This window comes from Podarcis cretensis (assembly GCF_951804945.1).
Source record: "Podarcis cretensis genome assembly, chromosome: Z".
NCBI lineage: Eukaryota > Metazoa > Chordata > Lepidosauria > Squamata > Lacertidae > Podarcis > Podarcis cretensis.
The window spans coordinates 23,453,269-23,479,587 of record NC_137184.1 but is presented as its reverse complement, the minus strand read 5'-3'; the positions used below and the strand labels follow the sequence as shown (position 1 = coordinate 23,479,587).

General features: G+C 42.1%; 1 protein-coding gene across 3 annotated transcripts in view; it reads left to right on the top strand.

Moving 5' to 3' along the window:
• ARHGEF9 (Cdc42 guanine nucleotide exchange factor 9) overlaps positions 1-26,319 on the top strand; it is a 289,965-nt gene that overhangs the window by 54,336 nt on the left and 209,310 nt on the right. For all 3 annotated transcript variants that reach the window (XM_079961599.1, XM_079961597.1, XM_079961600.1), the window contains exons 2-3: positions 10,458-12,748; positions 21,793-21,940. In XM_079961599.1, coding sequence (XP_079817725.1) covers positions 10,529-12,748; positions 21,793-21,940 — 2,368 coding nt within the window. In that variant the 5' untranslated portion in view covers positions 10,458-10,528. The remainder of the gene's footprint in view (positions 1-10,457; positions 12,749-21,792; positions 21,941-26,319) is intronic.

Genomic DNA, 26,319 nt, shown 5'->3' with positions numbered 1-26,319 from the left:
AAACAGGTTTTTGAAAGACAATGTAAGACATATTATAAATATAATTGAATATTTGGAGATTAACAATGATGTACCTGCGGCCTTGATTTTCATAGACGCGGAAAAGGCGTCCGATAACGTTTCTTGGTTGTTCCTACTAAAATCCATGGAGAAGGCAGGGATAGAGGGCGAATTTTTGAAAGGAATAGAGGCAATATACTCAGCCCAATCTGCCAAATTGATAATAAACAATAATCTTACAAGCACATTTAAAATCGAAAAAGGAACAAGGCAGGGATGCCCTCTCTCCCCGCTTTTATTCATTATGGTATTGGAAGTGTTAGTGAACAGAATAAGATCGATACCAGAGATCCAAGGGATTAAAGTAGGAATAAAAGAATACAAACTAAAAGCCTACGCAGACGACCTGGTTTTAACTTTGGAAGAGCCGCAAGAAAGTATTAGCAAAGCGCTGGAGACACTAGAGGAATATGGCAAGCTATCCGGCTTTAAATTGAATAAATTAAAGACAAAAATGATGATAAAGAACCTGGGAAATGAAGAAAGAGAAAAATTAGAGAAACAATATGGAATCAAGGTGGCTAAAAAAATAAAATATTTAGGAATTTGGCTCACACCAAAAAATATAAACTTAATTCAAGACAATTACTCGACCACGTGGAAAGAAATTAAAAAAGACTTAGATGTGTGGAATAGAATCAAACTCTCGTGGATGGGTAGGATGGAGGCAATAAAAATGAATGTACTTCCAAAAATGCTGTTCCTGTTCCAAAATATCCCCGTAATCAGAGGGCCCAAATTATTTAAAGATTGGCAGAGAACTCTTTCAAGATTCATATGGCAGGGGAAAAGGCCGAGGATTAAATTCAAATTACTCACGGACCGAAAGGAAAGAGGGGGCTTCAGAGTCCCAAATTTAAAACTATACTATAAGGCCGCCTGCTTATGTTGGGTTAAAGATTGGATAACCCTAGAGAATACTGACCTGCTGGATTTGGAAGGGGCCGACAATAGGTTCGGCTGGCATGCCTACTTGTGGTCAAACAAAGAGAAGGTCCACAAAGGGTTCTCAAGTCACATCATTAGAGGTCCACTGTACGAAGTTTGGGGAAAAAACAGAAAACTGCTAGAATGGAGAACACCCTGGTGGCTGTCCCCAACAGATATCCTAACAATCAAAAGAATAAATATGGAAGAGCAAAGATTGACATATGAAGACCTTTTAATAAGATCGGAAGACAGTTGGAAACTAAGACCGTACGAAGAGCTGAAAGGAAAATTAACAGGCTGGCTACAATATCATCAGATAAACGCAATATGGACAGAAGACAAAAAAATTGGAATGAATGAAAAGAAATCCAAATTTCAGACTGAAATAATCGAAAGCAAAACTAAATTAATCTCTAAAATGTATGATATTTTACTGGAATGGGACACAAAAGATGAGGAAATTAAGGAGGTAATGGTCAAATGGGCGATAGATCTGGGGCATAACATAGAATATGAAAAATGGTCAAAATTATGGAATGAGGGAATGAAATTCACGGCAAGTGTTGCAATTAGAGAAAACTTAGAGAAGATGATTTATAGGTGGTATATTACACCAGAAAAACTAAGCAAGATGTATAAGACTGTAAATAAGGCCTGCTGGAAATGCAAAATAAAAGAAGGCAATTTTATACATATGTGGTGGAGATGTGAGGAGATAAAAAAAATTTGGAATTTGATATATAATGAGTTAAAAAAAATATTTAGATACACATTTACTAAAAAACCAGAGACCTTCTTACTAGGTATTATTGGAGAAGAAATTAGGAAAGAAGACAAAACCTTGTTTCAATATTCGACAGCAGCGGCCAGAATGCTAATTGCACAAAATTGGAAAGGTACAAATATACCAACGGTGAAGGATTGGCAAACAAAATTATTTGAATTTGTTGAGTTGGCAAAAATGACGCAAAGAATTAGAAATCAAAAAAATACAAAGTTAAAGGATGATTGGAATAAATTCATGGTCTATATTGAAGGTAATTATAAAAACCTATCAACTTAACATAGAATATGAAAAATGGTCAAAATTGTGGAAGGAGGGATTAAAATTCACGGCGAGTGTTGCAATCAGAGAAAATCTAGAGAAGATGATATATAGATGGTATATTACACCAGAGAAGCTAAGTAGGATGTACAAAACTGGAAATAAGGCCTGCTGGAAATGTAAAACAAAAGAAGGCAATTTCATACACATGTGGTGGACATGTGAGGAAATAAAAAAATTTTGGGATACGATATATAATGAATTAAAAAAAATATTGAGATATACATTCCCGAAAAAGCCAGAGGCCTTCCTATTAGGTATCATCGGAGAAGAAATTAAGAAAGAAGATAGAGTCTTATTTCAATACTCAACAGCAGCGGCCAGAATGTTAATTGCCCAAAATTGGAAAAACAGAAATATACCAACGATGAGGGAATGGCAAACGAAACTATATAACTTCGTAGAACTAGCTAAAATGACGCAGAGAATTAGAAACCAAAAGAATACAAAGTTAAATAACGACTGGATTAAATTTATGACATATATTGAAGGTAACTATAGTAACCTACCAAATATAGCAGGCTTGTTATGAAACTTTCGATGTACAGATAGATCAAATAACCCAACATCAGCTGTAAAAATGAAACTTTTAAAATTAAGAACCCGAAATCAGGAGGGAAGGAAGTCAGCAAGTATGTGCTATTTATTAGTTTATTTTTATTTTATTTTTTTATTGCTGTGGTGCTGTTTTTTTTTTCTTTTTTTTTTCTTGTCACTATCTTCTGTTATTTAATTTAATAAGTATTGGGCTTAATGCAAATTTTTTCTTTTTTGTATTAGTTGTTGTCTTAGATGGTTTTGTTTTTTCTTTATGTGTGTGTGATAAATGAAACTTAATAAAAAAGAATATAAAAAAAATAAAATAAAAACCTATCAACTATAGCAGGTCTGTTATAAAACTTACGATGTATGAACTAACAATCCAGTACCAGCTGTAAAATATGAAGTTTTTAATATCAGAAACCCGAATTCAACAGGGAAGGAAGTCAGTCGGTGTATTTTAAACATGCACTCAAATTTGTTATATGTATTAGTTTTTTTGTTCTTTTTTTCCTATGTACTTTTTTCTTCTTTATTTTGTTTTTTCGTTGTTGATGTAGTTTTTTTTCTGTTTGTGTTGTAAATGAAATTTAATAAAAAAGAATTATAGGGATGGATGGATCTATTAGTTTTGGTTTCCAGTCTTAAACTCAGTTATCCACATTTCTGCAGCTATTTGCATTTCTTTTTAAACCTCATGAAAATGAATCCTCATTTTAGTGCCCTCCCAGATATACACATTTTGTGTGTAATTCTGCCTAACGTATACATCTTTGCAGAGCATTTTTCTCATTTGCGGTGAATTTCTGTACGTTATTTTCATTAATGTATGCATTTGTGTGTACAGTGGTACCTCCGGTTAAGAACTTAATTTGTTCTGGAGGTCTGTTCTTAACCTGTTACAGATAGGTAGCCGTGTTGGTCTGCCATAGTCAAAACAAAAATTTTTTTCCTTCCAGTAGCACCTTAAAGACCAACTAAGTTAGTTCTTGGTATGAGCTTTCGTGTGCATGCACACTTCTTCAGATACACATGTGTATCTGAAGAAGTGTGCATGCACACGAAAGCTCATACCAAGAACTAACTTAGTTGGTCTTTAAGGTGCTACTGGAAGGAAAATTTTTTTGTTCTTAACCTGAAACTGTTCTTAACCTGAGGTACCGCTATCGCTAATGGGACCTCCCGCTGCCACCACACCGCCACCGCGCAATTTCTGTTCTCATCCTGAAGCAAAGTTCTTAACCCGAGATACTATTTCTGGGTTAGAGGAGTCTGTAACTTGAAGTGTATGTAACCTGAAGTGTATGTAACCTGAGGTACCACTGTACATCACTTGGCTGGAGAAGTGCGTTGCAAAATTTGGAAAAGTGAATTTTGAAGGATGTCTGAGGCTCAGTTTGCATATTGTTTTGGAAAGTGCAGATTAAGTAGGTTTACCCTTAGAAGTGAATTTCACCATCGCAATGCCTGCACAAACTGTTTTAGATGTTTTGGATTTTTTAAAAGCACTTCTGGCTTTAGCAAAGGCAAAACCAGCCACAATACGTAGTAACCAACATTACTGCAATAGGCAGTATAAATTTTGTTACGATGCTGAGGGCACTTACTGAATAATGCCTGTGATGAGCTGTGCACACATTCCCTCTTCCATGCCTGTGCCCAAAGCAATTTGAAACTTGAACAAATAATGGTGGTTGTTGGTGTTTTTTAAAAAAAGCAAGAAAGGGCAAGTGCATATTTACATTGTCTCATCTACACTGATGCGTTGTGTCTAGCTTGATTAGTTTCAACACTTATTTGATTTGTATTGGACAGGGTGAAGCCGCTGCATTGAGCATTAGAACAATGAAGAAATGTGCAGGGCTCTCTCTCCTCCATGAAGGCTCCCCACTTGTTCTTTAACTCTGCATGTGCATGATAGCCGTAAGACATGCTGCTCTCTTTGTTTCATAAAAAAAAGGTATACAACTGAAGCCCAGTCAAAACATAAGATGTGCTTGGAAATAAACAATAGCTTTCAAGAGAACTGATGATGGTTTGACAGAGATGCCCTTTTCAATGCAGCATCTATTTACATATTTCTTGTCTCCCACTTCAGGCACTCCACCCACTCACCTACCCCCCAATTAAATTTAATTAGCCTTGGCTTCCCACAAAAACCTCTCAATTGTTCCTCTTAAGCAGAAACTCTACATTTACTATACAAGTTGCTTTAATTCAAATTTCAATAACCCTTGTAATTTCCAAGATATTTCACTTTAGGGGGGACTTTTCATCCCATTTCAACTTAAATTGTGTGCCAGCCCTAATCGCTCTATGGTGATAACCTCCAGGGGTGGGGGAGTGGTGCTAGTCTGTTGCAGAATGCGCCTCCCCGTACTGTTACATCATAAAAACAAAGAGATTTATTAGCCTTTCATATATTTATCAGATGAAGTGGAGTCTAGCTAGTCCAACAAAGCTTCTGCCTTCATACTTTTTAGTCTGTAAGCTACTACAAAGCCCTTCGATATTCTTGCTCCTTTATGGACTTTCGTCATAGCGGATGTTCAGGAGTTTGAAACTTTTTTTTCTTACCCCCCCCCCCCGCACTCCAAACCTTGTACTCTGAGGCTGTGCACATGGAGGCGGCAATGGTGCTTTCTACTCCTATTAACAGCAGCCAGCATGACCAGTGACCAGGGATGAAAGGAATTGTAGTGCACAACATCTGGAAAGTACCATCCGGGTTGCCCCTGTTGGTAGTTGGTGTTTATTTAACCATTTTAAGCTGATCCAGTCCTGTTGGAATCAAGGGAATTAAGTAGGTATTCACATATCAAACTCGCCACTCACCTCCAATATATAACATAGGAATAACTCATTGGCTAGAGATGTTTTAGCAAGGCATGCCATAGGTGTGTTGCTATCTTGTATGCTTTGATCATTGTCTTATTACCTGGGGCAGGGATGGGAAACCTGGAACCCTCCAGTCATCAGGGGTGATGGGAAGTAAGTCCACACTGAGTTTCCATGACCTGGGCAATGATGCTACCTCTGTTATATCACATTGTCCAAGGTGATCTGGTGCTTTGTTTGAATTGAAAAAACTTTGATATCAAGGATCATCATCAGATGAATTTTTGCAGCCCAGGGTAGGGTTTGAACTGTTGACCTTCCTTGAGTGAAAAAGCTTTTGCATTCTGCTGTTTGATCTCCTCCTTCACTTTGTCTCCTTCTTGCTAATAAAAGAGCTTAATGCTTCGCATACAACATGTTTTTCAGCTGATGTATTAAAAAAAACTGTGGCTTTAATTCCACGGCTTCTTGCTGCAGCAGACCTTCATTTCCTTTAGGGACTTGGTACTGGGATATCTTTTCATTTGGCCTTCTAGAATACCAGGGTTTTCTTCAGCAGACATAACAATCACTGTTTGACTTCTAGCACCCTGCCCTGCAAAGAAACCAATATAAAAGAGGTAGCTATGATGAGCCTGTTGCATGAAGAAGAATCCCATGGCACCTTAAAGATTAACCACTTGTATTATGGCGTCAGCTGATGTCGTGAGATCCCAAATTCCGAGTTGATCAATGACCTGAGTTGTTACATAGGCTGCTGTATCTGATGTATGCAAGGAATTGGGTGGTAGCTTAGTAGAGCATCTGCTTTGCACACAGAAATGCCCAGGTTCAATCTCTGCAGCTCCAGGTAGAACTGGGAATGTCCTCATCTAAAACACTGGACAGCCATGGCATCAGTCAATTAAGGCTCCTTCTGGTGATCCTATGAGCTCCCCAGATCAAATGAGCCTTTGATTCTGCTGTGCCAGGTAATGTGGCTCATTTGCTAGAGACAGCAAATACATTTCTAGGCTACTTAACATCCTGCTAGCACCTCCTAACGGAATACAGTGGTACCTCGGGTTACATACGCTTTAGGTTACATACGCTTCAGGTTACAGACTCAGCTAACCCAGAAATAGTACCTCGGGTTAAGAACTTTGCTTCAGGATGAGAACAGAAATTGTGCTCCGGCGGCGCGGCGGCAGCAGGAGGTCCCATTAGCTAAAGTGGTGCTTCAGGTTAAGAACAGTTTCAGGTTAAGAACGGACCTCTGGAACAAATTAAGTACTTAACCCGAGGTACCACTGTACAGCCTCCTTCATCTCTGTAGTTGTTTACAGCAGCATCACAGGGACCAGCAAGACTGCATTGGCCCAAGCGTACCCCTCATGCCTGCTCTGGGTTAACCAGAAGCACAGGTGGGCCAAGACAGTTTGGTGCAGCAATAAAGGTGAGGTGAGTGACTGATAGGGATGGATGAATCTGTCCACTTTGGTTCTTCTCAATTTCTCATTTTCCCAGTTCTCCACATTTCTACAGCAATTTGTGATTTTTTAAAATTTAAAAATATCATTCGCATACCACTGTGGATTTAACTAATTATACACATTTTTGTAAGCAGTTTTAACTAATGCACGTGTTTTTGCAAGCCACTCCCCCTAATACAGTGCATTTCTTTCCTCTCTTCCTGCCTATTACCCTTGCCTTCTGCTATGCAAAGTGAGGTGATTGTTCAGGGCTTTCGTAAGAGATCTATTTTGGCATACTTCTCCCTGTGCAATCAACACTGCACAACAGAGAGCATTGTGGACTGTGTTTGCAGGTGCCTCCCCTTCCCTTCAAGCCCAGGACTCTCAGAACTTAGCCTGCCACTATCTCCACACTGCCACGCACAGAAAACACACAGCAAGGCTCTCACTGGTTACTTGCCCCAGTTGCATTGAAGAAGCTGTACCATGAAAGAGATATTCCTGTCGCTATATGACAAACATCTGTTTCCTCCTATTTTTTGAATGCAGCATATACTGGCGGAAATGCTGGGGGGCTTTCTTTCCTTTTCTGGGCAGGGGGAAGTTGTATGCCCTGGATCTAAAGAATGTTTGGAGCAGAGAGGTTTCTCTTGAGGGTTGTATGATTGTTACTCAGTTTCTCTCTCTCTCTCCCCCCCCCCTTCTCTTTTTATCTTCCTGGAGAGGAACGGATATGAGTACTGTACGTTGAAGCCAGGCGGAACTTCCTTAGCTTGCTTTGGCACCTTTGGGAAAGTGCAACTCTCTGTGCTTAATGTTATGTGCTCTCCATGTCCAACAAAGCAATGGCCCAAATGCTCCATTCTCTTGTCTTTTTCTGTTCTGTAGCAGTATCAATGAAGGGGACCATTTGCCCCAGGATTCAGTGTGGCTTATTTTATAATCTATAACTAGTTCTCAAAGACAATTGATCTCAAAAAATGCAATCACTGCCCACAGTACGTTTCCAATCACAATTCAAAGTGTTGGTGCTGACCTTCAAAACCCAAATGGCCTTGGTCCAGTATACCTTAAGGAGCATCTCCACCACCATCATTCTGCCCAGGCACTGAGGTCCAGCTCTGAGGGCCTGCTGGCAGTTCCCTCATTGCGAGAAGTGAGGGAGCCAGGCAGAGGGCCTTCTCGTTAGTGGTGCCTACCCTGCTGAACGCCCTCTTGTCAGAATTCAAGGAAATAGGCAACTATCTGACTTAGAAGACATCTGAAGTCAGCCCTGTTTAGGGAAGTTTTTAACATTTGAAGTTTTATTTTGTTTTTAATGTTCTGTTGAAAGCCGCCCAGAGTGGCTGGGGAAACCCAGCCAGATGGGTGAGGTAGAATTTAATAATAATAATAATAATAATAATAAGCACTATGCTGTTGCTGATACAAAGAGACACCTCATAGAGAGAGATGCCTGGTATTTATTTCTTATTTTTTAAAGTTGAAAAGGTCTGCCTGTTGTGTACAATAATCTTAGGTACTGGCACAAATGTCACTATCTCTTTCTCCTCCTCCTCCTCCTCCTCCTAAAAATCATTCTAAACTATTCTTACAAACTAGTGATTGGCTGGAAGTTCAGAGTTCTTGTGAATCAACTCCTGAACTGATAAGCAAAAGGGAAATCTCCTAGCACTGTCCCTTTGTTTATGGAAGACTTGAGTATGCAGAGAGCCTCAAGGTGGTGGTGGGTGGAGACTTGGCACCACAAAGGCTACCGTAGCTTGCTGTTGGCTTGAAGGCACTTGGCACTCCCACACTCCTGCGGGTACCACCCAGCCAGGATCTGGCCCTGTTGCAACTTGTTCTCTTTAGATGGAAAGAACAAGCCTGATGTACTTTCTTATTGTTATGAAACATAAACATCCTGTTTGAATGGATGCTTCCTTTTCAGTTCATCCCTCCTTTTCTCTCCATTTGAGCTCTATGAAAAGCCCAGCCATTCATAAATTGGCAAGGATCAAAAATGGAGGAAAATCAAAGCATTGGCCTCTTGTGCACATTCGTCTCCTTATAGGGATATGTACACACAAATACACATTGCAAGAGGCCTCAGGAGAAGGAGTGCCTAGCTGTTGCCAAAGCTTTGCAAGGAGTGCATTTATCTTCGTAAAAGGGCCATTTTTCATGTTCTTATTTTCTGTCTTCATCAAACCAAGGCATACATGGTCTACAAATTTTGTGTCTGCCTTAAAAACTGAGCACAATTTTAGATCTTAAGTCTGCAGGCTTAAGTCTCTTATTTTTTGCTAAGTGATTAGATGCGGGTGCTGCATGTAAGATGCTGCATAGACAGGAGGCTGCGTCAAAATGGAGCTCCCCGAAATCTGGCTCTAGCACCTTCTCTTGAATCCAGCTAAGTCATATGCAGGGTGGACTCATTGAAATTAATGCACCTAAATTAGTCACATTCATTAATGTCAATGGGTCTTCTCTGAATGTGTCTAGTCAACCTCTTTCCTCCTGCAATACCAGGCCTCTATCTCCAGTGCACACATGTGCTTCCAGTGCACCACCAAGACTGCACTACACATCTGTTTGGGCAGTTTGTCAACTGACTGCACTACACATCTGTTTGTGGGGTCTGAATTGAACCTTGTGTCCAGTGGTTCTTATTTTATTTCTTTTGGGACTAGGTTTGCTCTTGCCCCATAAATGTGCCGGTTCCTCTTTGTTTTCTGTCCCCAATATCCCCCACCATGCACCCACCCCTGATGTTGACACTGGGGGCCAAACTAGATGTGACATTTGTTATGTGGCTGGCTTTGAATGATTTATTTTTTCTTTCACAAATGGCTGGAATGAAGGGGAAGCTAAGCCAACTCGGGACCATGGGAGGGGAAACAACTTATTCCCATTGTTTCTACTGCAGTCCCAGTTGAAATTGCTCCCCATACACCAGCTAATTGGAGGAAAGCCCCCATTGGTGCTCTTGGAAACTTTCTCCTCGTTGCAAATAGGTGCCAGGCAGGGGTGGGGATAAGGATTCAAGTTCCCCTCCCCAATGTCACAGTCCTGATCCAGATCAGGAGGGCTTTATACCGTCTACTCATTAAAAAAAAAAAAAAATCAGCCATGCAAGGCCAAACCACAGGACCAAGTTACCTGGAATGCACTTCCGGTTTCACAATAGAGATAATGTGTGTTTTATAGCTTTAGGTATAGCAGTTGAGGTCAATATTGTTCCTTATTCACTCCTTGACAGCATGTATGTTCAGCAGTACTGGAAACAAACAGAAATGTTTGTTTTAGATAGAATATGCCTGTGATTTATTAAGAAATGTATTCAAAGGCATTACTTACTCAACTTATAGAAAGTTTTTACATTTTTGTTTCTGTGTGTTTTGGGAATTTCTGTGAGTGGTCTGCAAATTAGTCCTTGTAATGATCCAGCTGTTAGATGCCATTTTCAGAAATTCCTTTCTCTGACTTTCTTTTTTTAAAAAAAGGCACAGAAACTAATTGAATTGTTTTCTGTTTACCCCCTTAAGCTCTGCAGAACGTAAGCATCTGGTGGTGATGGAGCTGTGACATTCGGACATTGGATTTGTCAGCTGGAAGTATGGAATTCGTCGACAGCTGCCAACATGGTTGCTCTAGGCCAGTTCCAAATGGATATGGAAACAAGATTTTTCAAACTAATCAAAAGGAAAGATCCAGTGATTTTAAGCATTGTAATTCTTGTGATTTCAATGATGATGAAAAGGAGGATGGAGCCAAGCATAAGAAGAAGAGCAAGGGCAGTCGGCTTTGGAATTTTGTCAACCTCAAGAAAGCATCCTCCATGAATTCCAAGAGACCTCAATCCATGATCCTCTTTGGAGATAATACGGAGATCTTGGAGCAAAATCGTAAGATGTCCTTAATGGAAAGGGTGAGGTCTTTCAAGAAGCTAAGATCGTCTGGTATGGCTAAGAGTATGTCCAAAACCAAGGCTGTTATTATATCTGTGGAAACTCAGGAAGATCTTGAGCAAAAAGCACTTCACCGAATTAAGAAGCTAAGTAACAATCAGCGTCCATACCGCCATTCCTATGCAGGTCATATTGAGGATTTGGATTCTTCTTTTGAAGATGTTGAGGTGAATAGCTGCGTGCTAGATATCGCTGCCAGTGAAATTAAATGGCACAAGAATTTTGGCACCGAAATAAACAGCGACAGTACTGAAAATGACTGTCACAAAATGCCATCGGCTCAGAGGTGCATGGCTCTAGAATGTGAGAATTCTCAGGAATCTGGTGTTGCACAAGGGGACTCTCAAAGGAGATGTTCTGCAGCTGCTTCTGAAACTAAAAAAGGAAGAAGTTCTGGGGTCTGGAGTTACATCAAAGGGATTTCATTGACAAGCAAGGACAGTGAAAAGCTGCCCGACATAAGCAGGGAACCTAATTTTCAGGACATGGGAAATGCAACAGATCATCCCACTTCTTATTTTGACTTTGATGTGGGATGTGAAGAGAGTGTTGGCCAGTCTCAAAGGGTTAAGGGCAGCCACTTTGGTGGGGTTCTTCGATTCTTCAACAGCTTTGCTAGGAAATGGCGGGGCTCTTCGAAAGAACAAAGGCCAAACTCCAGTTCCAGACGCCAAAGGCAGGAATCAACTCCTCACCAGGAGTCTCTGGTCATCATAAATGATAAAGCCAGCAGTTTCTCTTCCCCAGGATTGTCTCCGGATTCCGGAATCTGGGATAACCATAGTTCAAAAAGTTCCGCTGGTAAAGGGCCACCCCAGGAAAGCACAGATGCCGAGAATTCCCACGAAGTCTTCAGTGAGAATAGCAGTTTCAATGAAGTTTCACCCCCTGCCATAAGTTTGCCAGCTTTTTGCCAAACAGGCTTTCTCAGTGACTGTTCATTTCTTGGTGTGCATGGTCTGTCTATGGATGTGCCACAGGTTCAAGAGCCACTTCTCGATAAAGTAGACAACTGGGGCTTACGTGCTGCTCCAGTAGACACCTGGGTATTAGAGTCTTGGGTAGAAGGCAATACTGAACACTCTGCTGATACCCCAGTGGACCCCAAGAGCTTGGATATTAGTGATTTAAAGACTCAGGATTTGACTAAGATGGATGTTAGGGATATCAAAAATGCCTCTCTGAATTATGAAGGGTTTTGCAGCACTGAGCTGGATTTGGAGGTTTTTTGTAAAACTGATGAGGGTACACTGGGCCTAAGCATTGTATCAGAGGATGTTAACGCTGTACCAAGTAGTGTTGTTGATGCTCCAGATCTGGCTTGTCCTGTAGTAGATGCTAGAGCTCTCCATAGGACTGCAGCAGATGCAGAGCACCTGGTCAGAATTTCACAAATTAACCCAGACCTAGAGCTGATGACACCAGCAGATATCACAGATGCTGGGACTATATTAGCACATAGCCAGATCCTGGAGAGTGTTCCAATGGATGGACAGCCCTTGGCTACTGTGCAAGCAGACAGCCAGGATTTAGCAAGGACTCGGGTAGATGCCCATAATTCAGAAAGTTATCCTGTGGATACTGAGAACATTAGCACTACTCTGTCTGCTACTCAAGGTTTGTGCAGCATCTTGGAGGATGTTCACAACCCTTCTGCATCTGCTTCTTTATGCTGCCAAAGCTACAGCCAGCAAATGCCAGATCGGGAGAATTTTCCCATCAAAATGAACAGAGACACCTTTCAATTACATCCGGATCCGGTGAGGAAAGCTCGCAAAGCGCAACGCCCTGAATGCAGGGGAGTTCGTCATCCAGTTCAGATGAGTGTGTGTACAATTGTCCCCTTCGCTGAATTCAACAGTGCAAAGGTAGTATCTTGCTCCAATTAGGCAGTATGTCAAATAAATCTCGTTTATTGCCTCTTCCCCTATTCCTTCTATTCTTAAAGCAAAGCTATGTGTGCACAATGTGCTAATTGCAGATCTTTCGAATTCTGTGATCAGAAAAGCTGCATTCTGCAACCCGTAATAATTTTTTGTTCGTCCTTTTTTGTTATAATATTCTTTTCCTGCTAGTCAGGAAATTTCTATGGGTTGCAGCAGTGGCGTAGCGTGGGTTGTCAGCACCCGGGGCAAGGCAAGTAATTTGCACCCCCTAACCCGTGGATTTGCGTCCCCTAACCCGTGGATTTGCGCACCCTAACCCTAACCCCCAGATGTTGCGCCCGGTGCGGCCGGCCCCCCCTGCACCCCCCACGCTACGCCACTGGGTTGCAGACACCAAACACTTTGCCGAACTGCCCTATTTGCATAGTGATTGATTACAAGGGACACTCAGACCCAACAGTGTAATACACTAGAACAATCTTTCCTCAACCTGATACCCTCCAGATGTTTTGGACTACAACTCCCATCAGTCTATCTAGCATGTTAGTGCTGGCTGGGACTGATGAGAGTTGTAGCCCAAAACATCTGGAGGGCGCCTGGTTGGCAAAGGCAGCACTGAAAAAACTGACTTTAAAAAGGCAAACACTAAACACAGTTGCAAAGGAGCTGTTGGTCACCAGTGGCAAGTGTGCTGCAGGAATTTTGCACCTTGATGTGTATTTGGTATTTTTTTTTATTGCATTATCTTTCTGTCTATTCTCAATCTAGTTACAGGTAGTGTTGGTTACAGACCGTGTTGGTCTGCCGTAGTTGAAACAAAATAAAAAAATTCCTTCCAATAGCACCTTAGAGACCAACTAAGTTTTTTATTGGTATGACAGAGCTTATTTATCTGTAGTTCTTTCTGTGGATTTTCTGTCTTGATAGAGGACATATCTTTTCAGTTCTGCCCGTCTGTTCCTGACAACGTGCTAGGCCTCTATTTTGTGCAAACACCCTTTCGTTTGTTCAAATTGAAATATACAGAACATTTCAAGTAGAGAGAACTGACATTTTCTTGGCAATTTGGGGTCATATGTGGAGGATATCTGCCAGCAGGGTCTGAGGAGCACACCCCCCCTTTTGAATCCACCCCCTTTCCCTCTGCTTTCCTTGCCACTTAAATGAAATTAGGCACAGCACAGGACAGATGCACAGGCATAAATGCCAGGTTGCACTGTGCTGACCTCCTTGCTGCCTCACCCTTCACCCTTCTGGTAAGGAACCCACCCGCAGGGAAGCTAGCGCATTGACCTGGTTTGCCAGTTTTGTCAGGGTGATGTGAAAGCACTCAAAGGTTTCCCGACCAAAGTTGTCACATGTAATTGGCAGTTGCTCTCTGTTGCGGGTTAATCCCCTAAATTTGACAACTAGCAGGGAGTTAGCGTGGCTGAATCCCTGTAATCTTACTGTTCAACTCTATCACTGCATTTCCATGATTTCCACAGGGCAGGCCTGTGAATGTGTGCAAAATACGTGCATGGTTTGTGCTTTTCTCTCTCCTGTGGTTGGCTTGCCACAGTTTACAGGGGGGGAAAGCGCTCCCAGACCAGCGAATGGGCTGACACAATACAACAGGAACCTCCTCCCCCGAAAAAGCCCAACAAGCACGGGGATCAAGCTGATAAGAGCAACCTGTTGACTCCTGGGCCTTCCGGCCTCAAGCATTCAGGAGCCTCTTGCTATTTTTGGCCAGAGGAACATCAAGAGCAAAAGGGAGACAAAAATATCCCTCCCTGGCCTTTAACAATCCATTTTTGCATGCTCAGATAAAGTGATGTCTAGAGAATTAGAAAAACAGATGTAGTTCAGTGGCGTTCTAGTTAGGGAAGAGGGCAGAACAGCTGTCAACTGGCTTCCATGTTTGGGAGAAGGGGTGGCATCAGGCACCAGACTTAAAAATGCTGCAGAGAAAAAGCCTCTTGGAATGTTTATACTAATCAGCCTTTTGGCTGCTGTTCTTCCCACAAGGATTTGATGGCTAGGGAAACTTCTTCAGGAAACTGGCTTGAAGCACAGGACTGTACATAGCGATGGGCAAACCTTGTTAATTTCTCTTTCTCAGTTTCTTGTCTAAATCAAACCTTAAATTCAGCCTGCCACATTTCCACATTGATTTGCAATTAAAAAAATAAAGTCTTTGAGGGAATTTCTGTGTACTTTCATGTACCTTTTTACCTAATACATGCATTTTTGCAAGCAATGTCCCCTAATAGAAAGCATTTTTGGACATTATTTATATCAATGTCAGCATTTTGTGTGTGTGTGTGTGCATTTCCCCTAATACATTGGTGGGGGTGGGTGGGTTGTACAATATTTTTGCTTGGATAACTATATTGCAAAATTCAAAGAAGTCTGAATTTCAAAGGATAGCAGCATTTCAGATGACACTTTGCAGAGGCAGCCAACTTGGTTCCCTCCAGCTTTATGGATTACAACTCCCATAATCCCTGACCAGTGGCCCTGCTGGCTGGGGCTGATGGGAACTGGAGTCTAAAAATATTTGGATGGTTCCATGTTGGCTACCCCTGTTTTGGTTTAGGAAGTGCAAATTAAATAGCTTCATATTAAAATGTCAAATGAATGGATATCTCACCCATTCTTACTGTATTTACATTAGCCTGGAATTATGACTTACTAGGTGCTCAGCACAGTAGCTTATTAAAGCGGCCTTCCTTTTGTTGCTGGGTGTGGAGTAGGAAACTGCATGTTCAATGACTTGGATTGGAAAGGTGAAATTGTTAGTGGAAGAATGATGGAGGAGGAGAAGGGGCTACTAAATCCTTAATTTACGTGCTAATTGTTTCCTAAAAATCCCCCTCTGCTGCTTTTCACCTGGTGAAAGAAAATATATATGGCTCAGGACCCCAGTATGTTAAGGACTTCATCTTCTCACATGAACTTAACTTGGATCTTGCAGTTGCCATCTGAGGCCTATTCTCGTGCACAGTTCCCTTGAAGGGGTGGTGTGCAGTGTGGCAACAGAAGAAAGAGTCTTTTCAGTGGTGGCTCCCCAATTGTGGAACGCTGTCCTCAGGGAGGTGAGGCTGGAACCATTATTTTCAACTTTTAGGTGCTAGGCATTTGATTTTAGGTGCTAGGCATTTGATTTTTAATAGTAACCATATGGTATAATGATGCCTAGCTTGAAGTTGTGTTCAACTGTTTTATATGGTGAAGTAGGACTTCTCCTTTTTGTAATAATATTGCAGGATGAGCTCCTTTAGTAAATAATGTTTAAACTTTTGTATTTGCATTTCTTTCTTTTTTTTACAATTGTAAGTCACTTATGTAGTAGTAGTAGTAGTAGTAGTAGTAATACCCACTCCATCTGGCTTGGTTTCCCCAGCCACTCTGGGCAGCTTACAACACATTAAAAATGGTAGAAAAAAATGTAGTAAGTAACATGCTGTTAAACTTTTAAAAAGATATATTGATACTTTGCTTTTTCCACATTTAAATTACGTCTTGTTACCCAATTACTGAAACCATTGGCTCTTTGTCTGTAGGCTAACTCAGTAATGAACATCCAGCTACTGCATAATGCTAGCAGCGTTAGAGAAAATCTGAACTAGTTGCTGCTTATGTGGGTTTTTGCTTTGCGTTTTTTGTTTTGCATTTTTACTGTCTAGCCCTGTTCATATGTAGTAATCCCAGTCTGATAAACCATGGTTTATCAGACTAAAAATGAATCCTCCCTTCTTTTGTGCACATTGATGCAATATTGTTCATGTTTGTTATACCGTGGTTTCCTATTAGTATCTGAATCAGGAAATCCTGGTTTCAGCTCTGACTACAAGTAAGGATTGCAAGTTGCTGTTTCATGATTGTAGACAGAATTTAAACCACACTTTCCCCATTTAGACCTAATGAAAAACTGCTTTGACAAATCGTAGAAGAATTGTTTTAGGAAGGCTTGCTTAAAAAAGAGGAAACGCATCCCTTAAAAAAGACAAGAGATGACCCAGATTTGTGTAGATTTGACCCAGATTTGAGGACCCAATGTGGTGTAGTGGTTAGAGTGCTGGACTACAACCTGGGAGACAAGTGTTCTAGCCCCCACTCAGCTGTGAAGCTCACTGGGTGACCTTGGGTCAGTCACTGTCTCTTAGCCTAGCCTACCTCACAGGGATGCTGTGAGGATAAAATGGGGAGAGGAAAAGCTGTGTCCACATTGAGCTCTGTGGAAGAAAAAAAGGTGGAATAGAAATAAAATAAATAAGCAAACAAACAAATAATAAAAATTGCACAGTAATTTTATAATTACTGCAGTTGCACATTTAAAAAATAATTACCAATAATCAGCAGCAGACAGAATAATGGGTTGCTTCCATGCACCAGACTTCTAGTTGGTCGCACTTCTGTTGCTTCTAACCCAGAAGTAGATGGGGAGGGGTAAGGCAGCGAGGAGGTTGCTATGGAGCAAACACACCAGACTGGCTCTGCCGGTGCATCTGCACTGCCTTGACTTTAGGGATGGGTGAGAAATTTGGTTCAGTTCACACTGAAAGGTAAACCTTCCTAATTCGCACTTTCTGAAAAAATACACAAACTGAAGAATAGCTATCATTTGAAATTCACATTTTCTCCAAATCTTGCAGTTCTCCGGACAAGTAATCAGTGCAAAAATATGCATGCTTAGGGTAAAGTGTGCTTTAAAAGGGGTACATTTAGTGGAAACAACATACATATGTGAATTATGTTAAGGCAGATGTAAATATTCGGGGAAATATGCTTTGCAAAAGTGTGTGTATTAGGCAGCATTGCATACAAAAATGTGTACATCATGAGAATTTCACACTAAAATGCTGCGTAAATTTCACAAGGACTTTTTTTAAAAAAATTGCAAACTGATGTGGCAAACTGAACTTAATATTGGAAAAATGAGAAACCGGGAGAAAGGGAAATTGACAGATTCTCCCACTCTTTCTTTTCAGTTCCTAGCAATGACCCTGGTCTAGTTTGCATTCCTACAGCTTCTTCTCTGATGTGAGAGGGAGGGTGCCAGTACAAAGAAGGAATGTGGTGTCACAGAATGACCTGGTGCTGGCTATCTCCTCCCAACCCTGTGCTCATTTGGCAAGGCAATTGCAGTGCAGTGTGCTCTAAGAGCCAAATAACATCTTACTTTATTGGTGTGAGTGCAATCAATGGGCATCACTTTGAAGTTTAATCTCAGCTTTCAGAGAGGGAAAAACATCAGGATCAGGCTTGTGGTATGTGGGAGAGTTTTGAAAAAGACTTTGCCCTCCTACTCCAGTCCAGATGAAAATTATCTGCCCATAAGCTTCATTCTAGCTTTGAGGGGGAATCTCCCATTCATGCTTTCTGGTGTGGATGTGGGTATGTCATCAAGACCACAGGCAAGTGGGGGAAAGGGTTAATCATCCATGCGGCACAGTCCTGATTTCTTCCATACATGCACAGCTGCAATTAAAACTTTAAAAATAAAGCAGGTTAATTACATTCAGAAAATTAAAATGACACCTAGTTTGGAACTAAATTGTGCAGTTTGGTGTCTTGTCCAACACATGCAGACGGACAACTTTTATTTGTACATAAGGAAGATATACTTATTCAGGCAAGGAGTTGTAGAGGTTCGGCAGCAGACGCAGTGTTCAGGAGTCACAATGCAGGAGTTCAAGAGCAGGGCAAGAAGTTCAGAGCTGTATGGAAGTGATGAAGTTATCCCAACAAGTTTTCCTGCACCTCTTGGCAGCATTTAAAGGCAGGATCTGGGATACTCACTCATGAGACTCTCTCACCTTATGGGAATGTTGAAGCTGTTGAATGCACTCCTTCAGAGTGGGTCTGGGTCCCATCTGCAAAGGTAGCACCTAGTTCTAGGTGGCAAGGCTGAGCCCTCCTGTTCAGGTTCCCCCCTCGGCTTATCAAACCCCTCCTCTGCTTCCCCTGAGGGGAGAGAGCTCTACACTAAGGTTACCAGATTTTTTTCAAAGAATCTGGGGACACTTTTTTTTTTTTTTAAAGATTCTGCTATTGCTTTGTAAAGAAGATGGTCGGCTCTCCTTCCCTGGAGTTTTCTAAAGAGAAGTCAGATGGCCATCTGTCAGGGATTCTTTAGCTGTGATTGTAGCGGGTTGGACTAGATGATCCTTGGGACCCCTTCCAACTCTAGATTCTATGATTGTATGGTAACGTTAAGCTTTCCAGTGGCAGGTTTGCCCAGGACTGAGGAAATGGATTCCAACAGCTTGATGCAAAGAATACTGGGGAAAGGCTCTCACATAAAATCAGGTACATGTAGAGAATTATTTTTACTCTCACTGAGCCTTCAATCTAATGCATCTATATCTCTGATAGTTAAATAAAGTTAAAAATACAGACAACTTTTTTCATTGTAATCTTTTAGTGCCCTCTACAGGCTGATGGTCAAATGAGGATTTTTGTTTTTAGGGATCTTGGAAGTATAATTTTCCCAATCAGTTGGGTGAGATTTTTTTAAATATATTTAAATAAATAATAATAAGGCCAGATAAACAGTATCAAAAAGAGGAGATCACACAGAAGATGCATACACAAAAACAACCTTGATACAAATAGGGATGGGTGGATATGTAGATTTTGGTCTGTCTCAGTTCCTTATTCTTCCAACAAACCTACTTCCTCCAATGATCAAACTTTCTACAATAAGGAAAGTGACAGGAAAATGCATTGGGAAATGTGAGATAACAGTTTCTATGGCACAACATCATATAAAATCTTCAAAAAGAACTCAGGATAAGCACTTATTAAATAGCCAACATCATCTAATCTCTCTGCAAAGAAATAAAAATGCTCAATAAGCATGGGCAGCCTGGTTTCTGCTTTGTGCTTCTATTTATTTCATCACCACCTCGCTGTGTCTATCAGGCTGCATCCAGACCCATGAGGCATGGTCAGACGCTGTCGTCTCTAAGCTTTATGCCCCTTAAGGCTCCACTCCTCATTGCAGCAGGCATAAGCTCTTACCTTCCTGGCTCCCTCCTCCCCAAGTTCCTTAGAAACACTTGAAGCCTTTTAAAAACCTCTTAGATCCAGCAGCCTTCCAAACCTCTCAAAGTAAGAATGCAGAAAGCAAGACTTCATTTCCATTATAAAAGCAGCACTGAACCAGCATTCAGGGTTCTGCACAGTCTTCCTCTCTTTTCAGCAGATTCTTCTTTCTCAAGCTTGCCCATCATGCCTACCACAGAAAGCAGCAGGCCTCATAGGGGCAATAGCTGCAAAAGATGATTGATGGCATAAGTGCATTACCTACTCTGGTGAGGGACAAGTTATTTAAAACAATTTTTTTATTGATTGAGAAACAAGAGACTCCACTGAATGAATGATCCCTCCCTTTGGTCAATCTGGGGAAAGTGAATATGTATTACACTTGTAAACCACGTGCCCTCCTAGAAGCTCAATACAGTATACAAGGGGAATTGCCCCTCTTTTACCCACAAAACAATTCTGAAGGTAGCCTGGGGTGGCCTGACGGTTACTCAATGAGAGATGCAGCTGGGTGGGACTTTAAGCCAAGTCCAACATGGTATCACTACATCTGAACATCATGTGACCCACCCAACCAAGAACAGGTCACCAGCCCACCACGAACTCAGTAATCTTCCTTCCCTCCTCTTGCCTTGGACGACATGAACAGCAGGGGAGAAGGGTCACCCAATGTCTGAAAACCCATAGGAGATTGCCACCATGTTGGTGGGCTACAGAATTACGGGTGCCATTATGCAATTCTCTGTAACAAGCTTGGAAGACCTATAATAATTGTTTTAGAAAGACCAAACCTCCAAAATCAAACAGAACAAAAGGAAAGCCAGCCTTTGTTGAAATTCAGAAGTGGTTTATTAACCACAAATCAATCATACCCTTAGAATAGCTTCCCTACCTATTTTTATTCACCAGTACTTGTCAGTTTTCCAATACAGTAGGCTGACGTGAGGTTTAATGACTGAAAATTCTGTTATGGCCAACTGTTGCTGCCAATATACTATTACATTAAAGAAGGCACAAATACAGCGGAGTAGATTGATGCAGTGCTAACTAATCAATCCTAAAGCCTGTATCTGAGCCTGCTCCGCTGTCAATGAATGCCACTGTTCAGGCGCGGTAAATAATGTGGGAGTCAGGAACTTTGCGGAAATTTCAGTGAACAGAAGCAAATGGGAAAGTGCCTTATTTGTATGCACTGGGAGTTGAGCAGAGGAGATGTGATTGGAAGCCAAAGCAACAGCCACAACAGGATCCACATTCAAGGTCATTGCACCAAACATGCTACTGTTCCTGGGATTTCAAACTTGGAGAAAATGCCTTGCTAAGAAGCAAAACCAGCTGGAATCTGTCGGTGCTGAATGTTTAGCATGATCCTTTAATTTCTTATCACAGTGATTGCAATCAGATTACACAGCAATCCTTATCATCAAACAGGGTCTGCAAGCAAGAAATGATGTATAAGATTGAATGCTCAGTGGTGTCTGTAAAAATAAAATGAGAAGTGTTTCTTCAAGGTGGAGCTGAACCTTAAACATGAAACTAGAGATCAGGAAATACGTTGATTTCAGGTTCCCTGGGTTTCTCATTTTTCCAGTTTTAAGTCTAGTTCTTCACAGTCCCGCATCAGTCTGTGATTCTTTGGACAAATTAATGGAGGGTAAGGATTTCAATGGCTGCTAGACACAATGGCTGTGCTACATCTGCCATGTTCTGTATGCTGTACTATCAGAGGCTGTATGCCTTCATGTACCAGTTGCTGGGAATTGCAACTGGGGAGTGCACTGTTGCACTCAGATCCTGCTTGTGGGCTTCCCAAAAGAGTCACCTGGTTGTCCACTATGACAACAGGATGCTGGACCAGACGGGCCTTTGGCCTGATCCAGCAGGGCTCTCCTTATGTTCTTATACCTGCATCTTGATGCCTTCTTAATACTCCTGCAATTTTGGGGGAAATAATTTAACTCCCGTTTGTTTTGCTTTCCTCCCCTTCCCAGCCACTGTCCCACCCAACTCATCCATCACCAGAATCTCCACCTTTCAAACTCCTCTTGGACAGATGCCAGTCTGTGCCACTCTCCCAAAGTACCCCAATGGGGCTGGATCAGCTTGGCCGGCAGCGGAAGTTGCTGTTGAGCACTGGTGGTAAGTAATGTTTCGCGTGGACTGTTTTGAAGCAAAGTTCTTTGCTCTGAAAGGTGAGGTTGCAACGGGGGGGGGGGTGCATAAGGGATGGTGGCGAGGGAACATGATAGAATGCTGTGAAATTGTGCACAGTGGAGAGAAAGTGCATTAGGGCACATTTCCCCTTCTTCTTTGGGTCATCTAAATAAATTGATAGACAGTTCTTTACACAACATTCAGTTATTCACTGCCAACAGACATGGCATGGCTGCTAGCTTTAGAGGGTGATTTGACAAATTCACAGTGAAGTTACAAGCTGTTATAGTGATATATACCATCTCTGGTTTCAGAGGCAGCAAGGCACTGAATACCAGCTGCTGGGAGCAACAGCAGCTGAGGGCTATCGTCTTTACATTGCATTTCTAGGCTTCTCAGGGGCACCTGAGTTCATCACCATGAGGATGGGAATGTTGAATGGGATGGGCCTTCTGTCTGATCCAGGCTTCACCAACACAGTGCCCTCCAGATGTTTTGGACTATAACTCCCTTCAGCCCCAGCTGTGTGAACCATAGTCTGAAACATTGGAGGGCAAGTTGGTGAACTCTGGTCTTAATCCAGTCAGACTCCTCTTATGCTCCTTTGATCATCTTTGGAGCTAAGTCCTGGTTGAGGTACAAAGGCTAAATCTCTTCCAGTCATGCCCCTGAGGTTGAAGTTCTGACACATGATTTCCATGAAAGTAAGGTTTCAAAATGGAAAATAATGCTTGAAAACATGGGTCTTACTCTCCATCTCCCTCCCCATTTCCCCCCTCAGAATAGCTGTATAAGGTAGGCTAGTTGGAAAGTATGTGAGTGGACTTCATAGCTGAAAGGGGACTTGAACTTAGGTCTTCCCTGGTCCAAGTGTAATGCCCCATCCCATTGATTCCCAAACTCAGAAATGGATTCATTAAAGACTGTTGTGAGCCCAAAGCTCCCATCCATAGAGGAAGTCCCACTGTTTCTCTGCATGAATCACTATTCCTGTTTTCCTCTTCAGTTGATTTCTGCTGGAAGCAAGTAATTTTGTGTCCATCCATTGGTTGTGATTGGGTCATTCATTAACTCCTGATGCAGAGATGCAGCAAAATTAACCACTCTTAGGGCTTATGTACAGTTTCTCTTGTTCTGCTGTTTTCCTGTGGGGAAATCCCACTCTTTAGTGTTCATTTGGAGCAAACGGCAATTTGGATTCCCTGGATTGTCATTTTTTCTGATCCAACACCAAAGAGCAGATTTTCCCTTGGAAAGGAGCAGGGCAATGAGAAAACTACTCAGATCTATGGCTAGAATGTGTGGGTCAAATGGAAAACCACTCAAACTCATGTTTTCTAGACACGGCACAAGCGAAAGCGAGAATGTTGTTTGCTGCATCTCTGTATGAGTTACTGCTCTGGGCCTGCCTCCTTTGATCAGCTTCCTCTGAAGTCTGTGCATCAGACATGCTTGGATTATCATCATTCCTACTGCAGATGCAGCATAATTACCACACTTCATCTCTTCATGATTATCTGTTTTGGCTCCATTCCTTTCTAATTAGCTAACCCCAAGTTAGGCTCAATTCCTCCATATCTCTGCAGTGGGTGTGTTTGCATCATTCAGTCCCTCCCAGTACAGAGTAGCAGTATTTCCCACTTTTTAGAGGAAAGCTGGAGATTGTGTCTCTGTTTGAGTTGCTTCCCTCCTCCCAATCAGGCGTGCTATCAGAAACATTGGGGAGCTGTTTCTCTGAAGGTGGGTGGTTCTGGACCCTTTTGCATATTAAAAAGTGATGACTGTGAGGATGTTGAATGATGGGTGCCTCCCCTTGGAATTCAGAAAAAAAAATGCATTGTGCAATGGTTTGTCAATGCTGTGCTATCCACTGTCCATCTTTCTTTTATTTGTTTCTTCAACATATGCTGCTTTCAGATGTTGTGGGTCTCCAATTCCCACCAGCCCCAGCCACTGCTGGGAGTTTTAGTTCAGTGAGTTCAACAGGGCCACAGGTTCCCCACCCCAGGTTTACAGCCTGCATCTCAATTTTCCCTTGTTGTGCCATTGTACTGTATTGATTTTAAGTTTCAGGATAGGACTATGGAGACTTGCATTGTAATTCCTTCTCAGCATGACTGGGTGAGCCAGTTGTGCTTTCTCTCCCTCTCTCTTTTTCAGCCTAACCTACATTGCTGAGTTGTTGTGAGGATAATGTGTGTGTGTGTGTGTGTGTGTGTGTGTGTGTGTAATGAACCATGAACACTGCCTCGAGGTGATACAAATAATCCTTAATGAATTAATCTCATTGAATGACTTCATTTCAGTGTATTAGTGAATTTTACTAGTCACCTGAGTTCCTGAACAAAGATTTGAACTATGTTTTACCCATTCAAACCCACTGCTCTTTCCTTTCCCACCCACCCATTGCCAGATCCTCTAGTTTTGGGTCATAGATCTATTGCAGCCTTCCCCAAGTTTGGGACTACAACTCCCATCAGCCCTAGTGCTCAGGGGCCATGGGAGTTGTAGTCCAAAACATCTGGATGGCACCAGGTTAGGAGAGCCTGCATTACAGTGCTGCATACTCCCAGATAAATATGGGGTGCACCTATATTGTCTGGTGTAGTGGAGGAAATTTAGCAAAATACAGACTGAACTTTATTGAGGAATTCATCCCAAATCCAGCTGCTTTTGGTAGGCGCTCTTCTCCCTTAAAGCGATGACAAGCCCAAAGGAGGGAGGGAGTGAACACACAAACCCCCACATGTGCAGTTTGTGATGTGCTGAAGCCACGTGCAGCCTGCTGACTCAGGAGCCTGCCTAAGCAGCAGCTGTGGACTTGCACGTGGTCTCTGCGCTTCTCTGCAGCCTCTGCTTCCCATTGTGTGTCACTTCCAAGCGAGAACAGTGTGAAAAAGGAGGATGTGGCTTTGCACCCTATCAAAAGGCAGCTGTGCCTCTCTGGAAATCTCAAAGGCTGCTCTTCTTACAGCACTAGCTAGGGGGAGCTTAATTCTTGGCTTAATTCAAATCATACCTTTTAATTTTAGAAACTTTGATTCCTCAGTAGGAATGCTTCCAGAATTCTCATCCATGTTCTCCCCCAGATTTTGGAGTTTTGAACCACAGAGCCTCAAGCTTGCTGATCAGAAGGTCGGTGGTTCGAATCCCCACAATGGGGTGAGCTCCCGTTGCTCAGTCTCTGCTCCTGCCAACCTAGCAGTTTGAAAGCATGAAGGGCAAGTAGATAAACAGGTACCCCTCCGGCAGGAAGGTAAACGTCGTTTCCGTGCTCTGCTCTGGTTTGCCAGAAGCGGCTTAGTCATGCTGGACACATGACCTGACAGCTGTACACCAGCTCCCTCGGCCAGTAAAGCAAGATGAGCGCCACAACCCCAGAATCGTCCACGACTGGACCTAATGGTCAGGGGTCCCTTTACCTTTATTCTTGTTTCTGGAGTGGAACGCTGTTACATAAGAGCACAGGGAGTGGGGAAGCTTGTTGCTCTACAGGTGTTGCTGGATTTACACCTGTCATCACCTTGGCTGGCTGTGCTGGCTGTGGCTGATGGGAATTGGAGTCCAGCAACATCAGGAGGGCCACACATTCTCCATCTCTGCATTAGAAAACCCTCCATTGTTTACCCCAATATTGTTGAAAACACCCTCTATGCACCAATTGTGCTAGCATTCTTTGTTCTTACATAGGTATTTTCCCTCCCACCCCTTCCAAGTACACAGTTTTAAAAGTACTGCTTTTAAAAAAGCCATCTTGAATAGCATGCCTATATACCTGGTTGTATCCCAGGTTCTTTGATGTGGTGCACCAATGCACAGGAGCGCAAGTGCATACTGGTCATGCAGTGAACTGACGGAACAGAAAGCAGCAAGAGACTATGCATGCCCCATTTCTGTAATTTATTTTAGAGAGTTCCTGCAGATCAGGGGTGGCTAGTCCTTTGCACTCCAGATGATGTTGGACTTGGAACCCCCAGTAGCCCCAGGCCAGCATGGCCAATAGTAAGAAGATTGGATAATTTCTGTGTAAACTGGAGCATAAATTCCCAGTGTTCACTTTTTTATCCCATGTCCAGAATGGAAACTAATCTGGCGAATATGATAGGCATTTTTGTTTGCACGCTCACTGGTTGTGTTTGTTATTAGTGAGAGTGATCTGACTTCCAGTCAAGATGGCAATGGAGATGGTTGGGTGAAAAGAAATCTCTTCTTTGTTCTTTGAATTTCGTTTGATGCTTAATTCACTTTCTGCATTAAATGGATGAACTAATCCCAGGGATTCTTAATATTGATGACGTAATAGGCATAGAGAATCTGTTTTTATGACTGCCATCATGCACTCTGTGGTGACATTTCAGAAATGA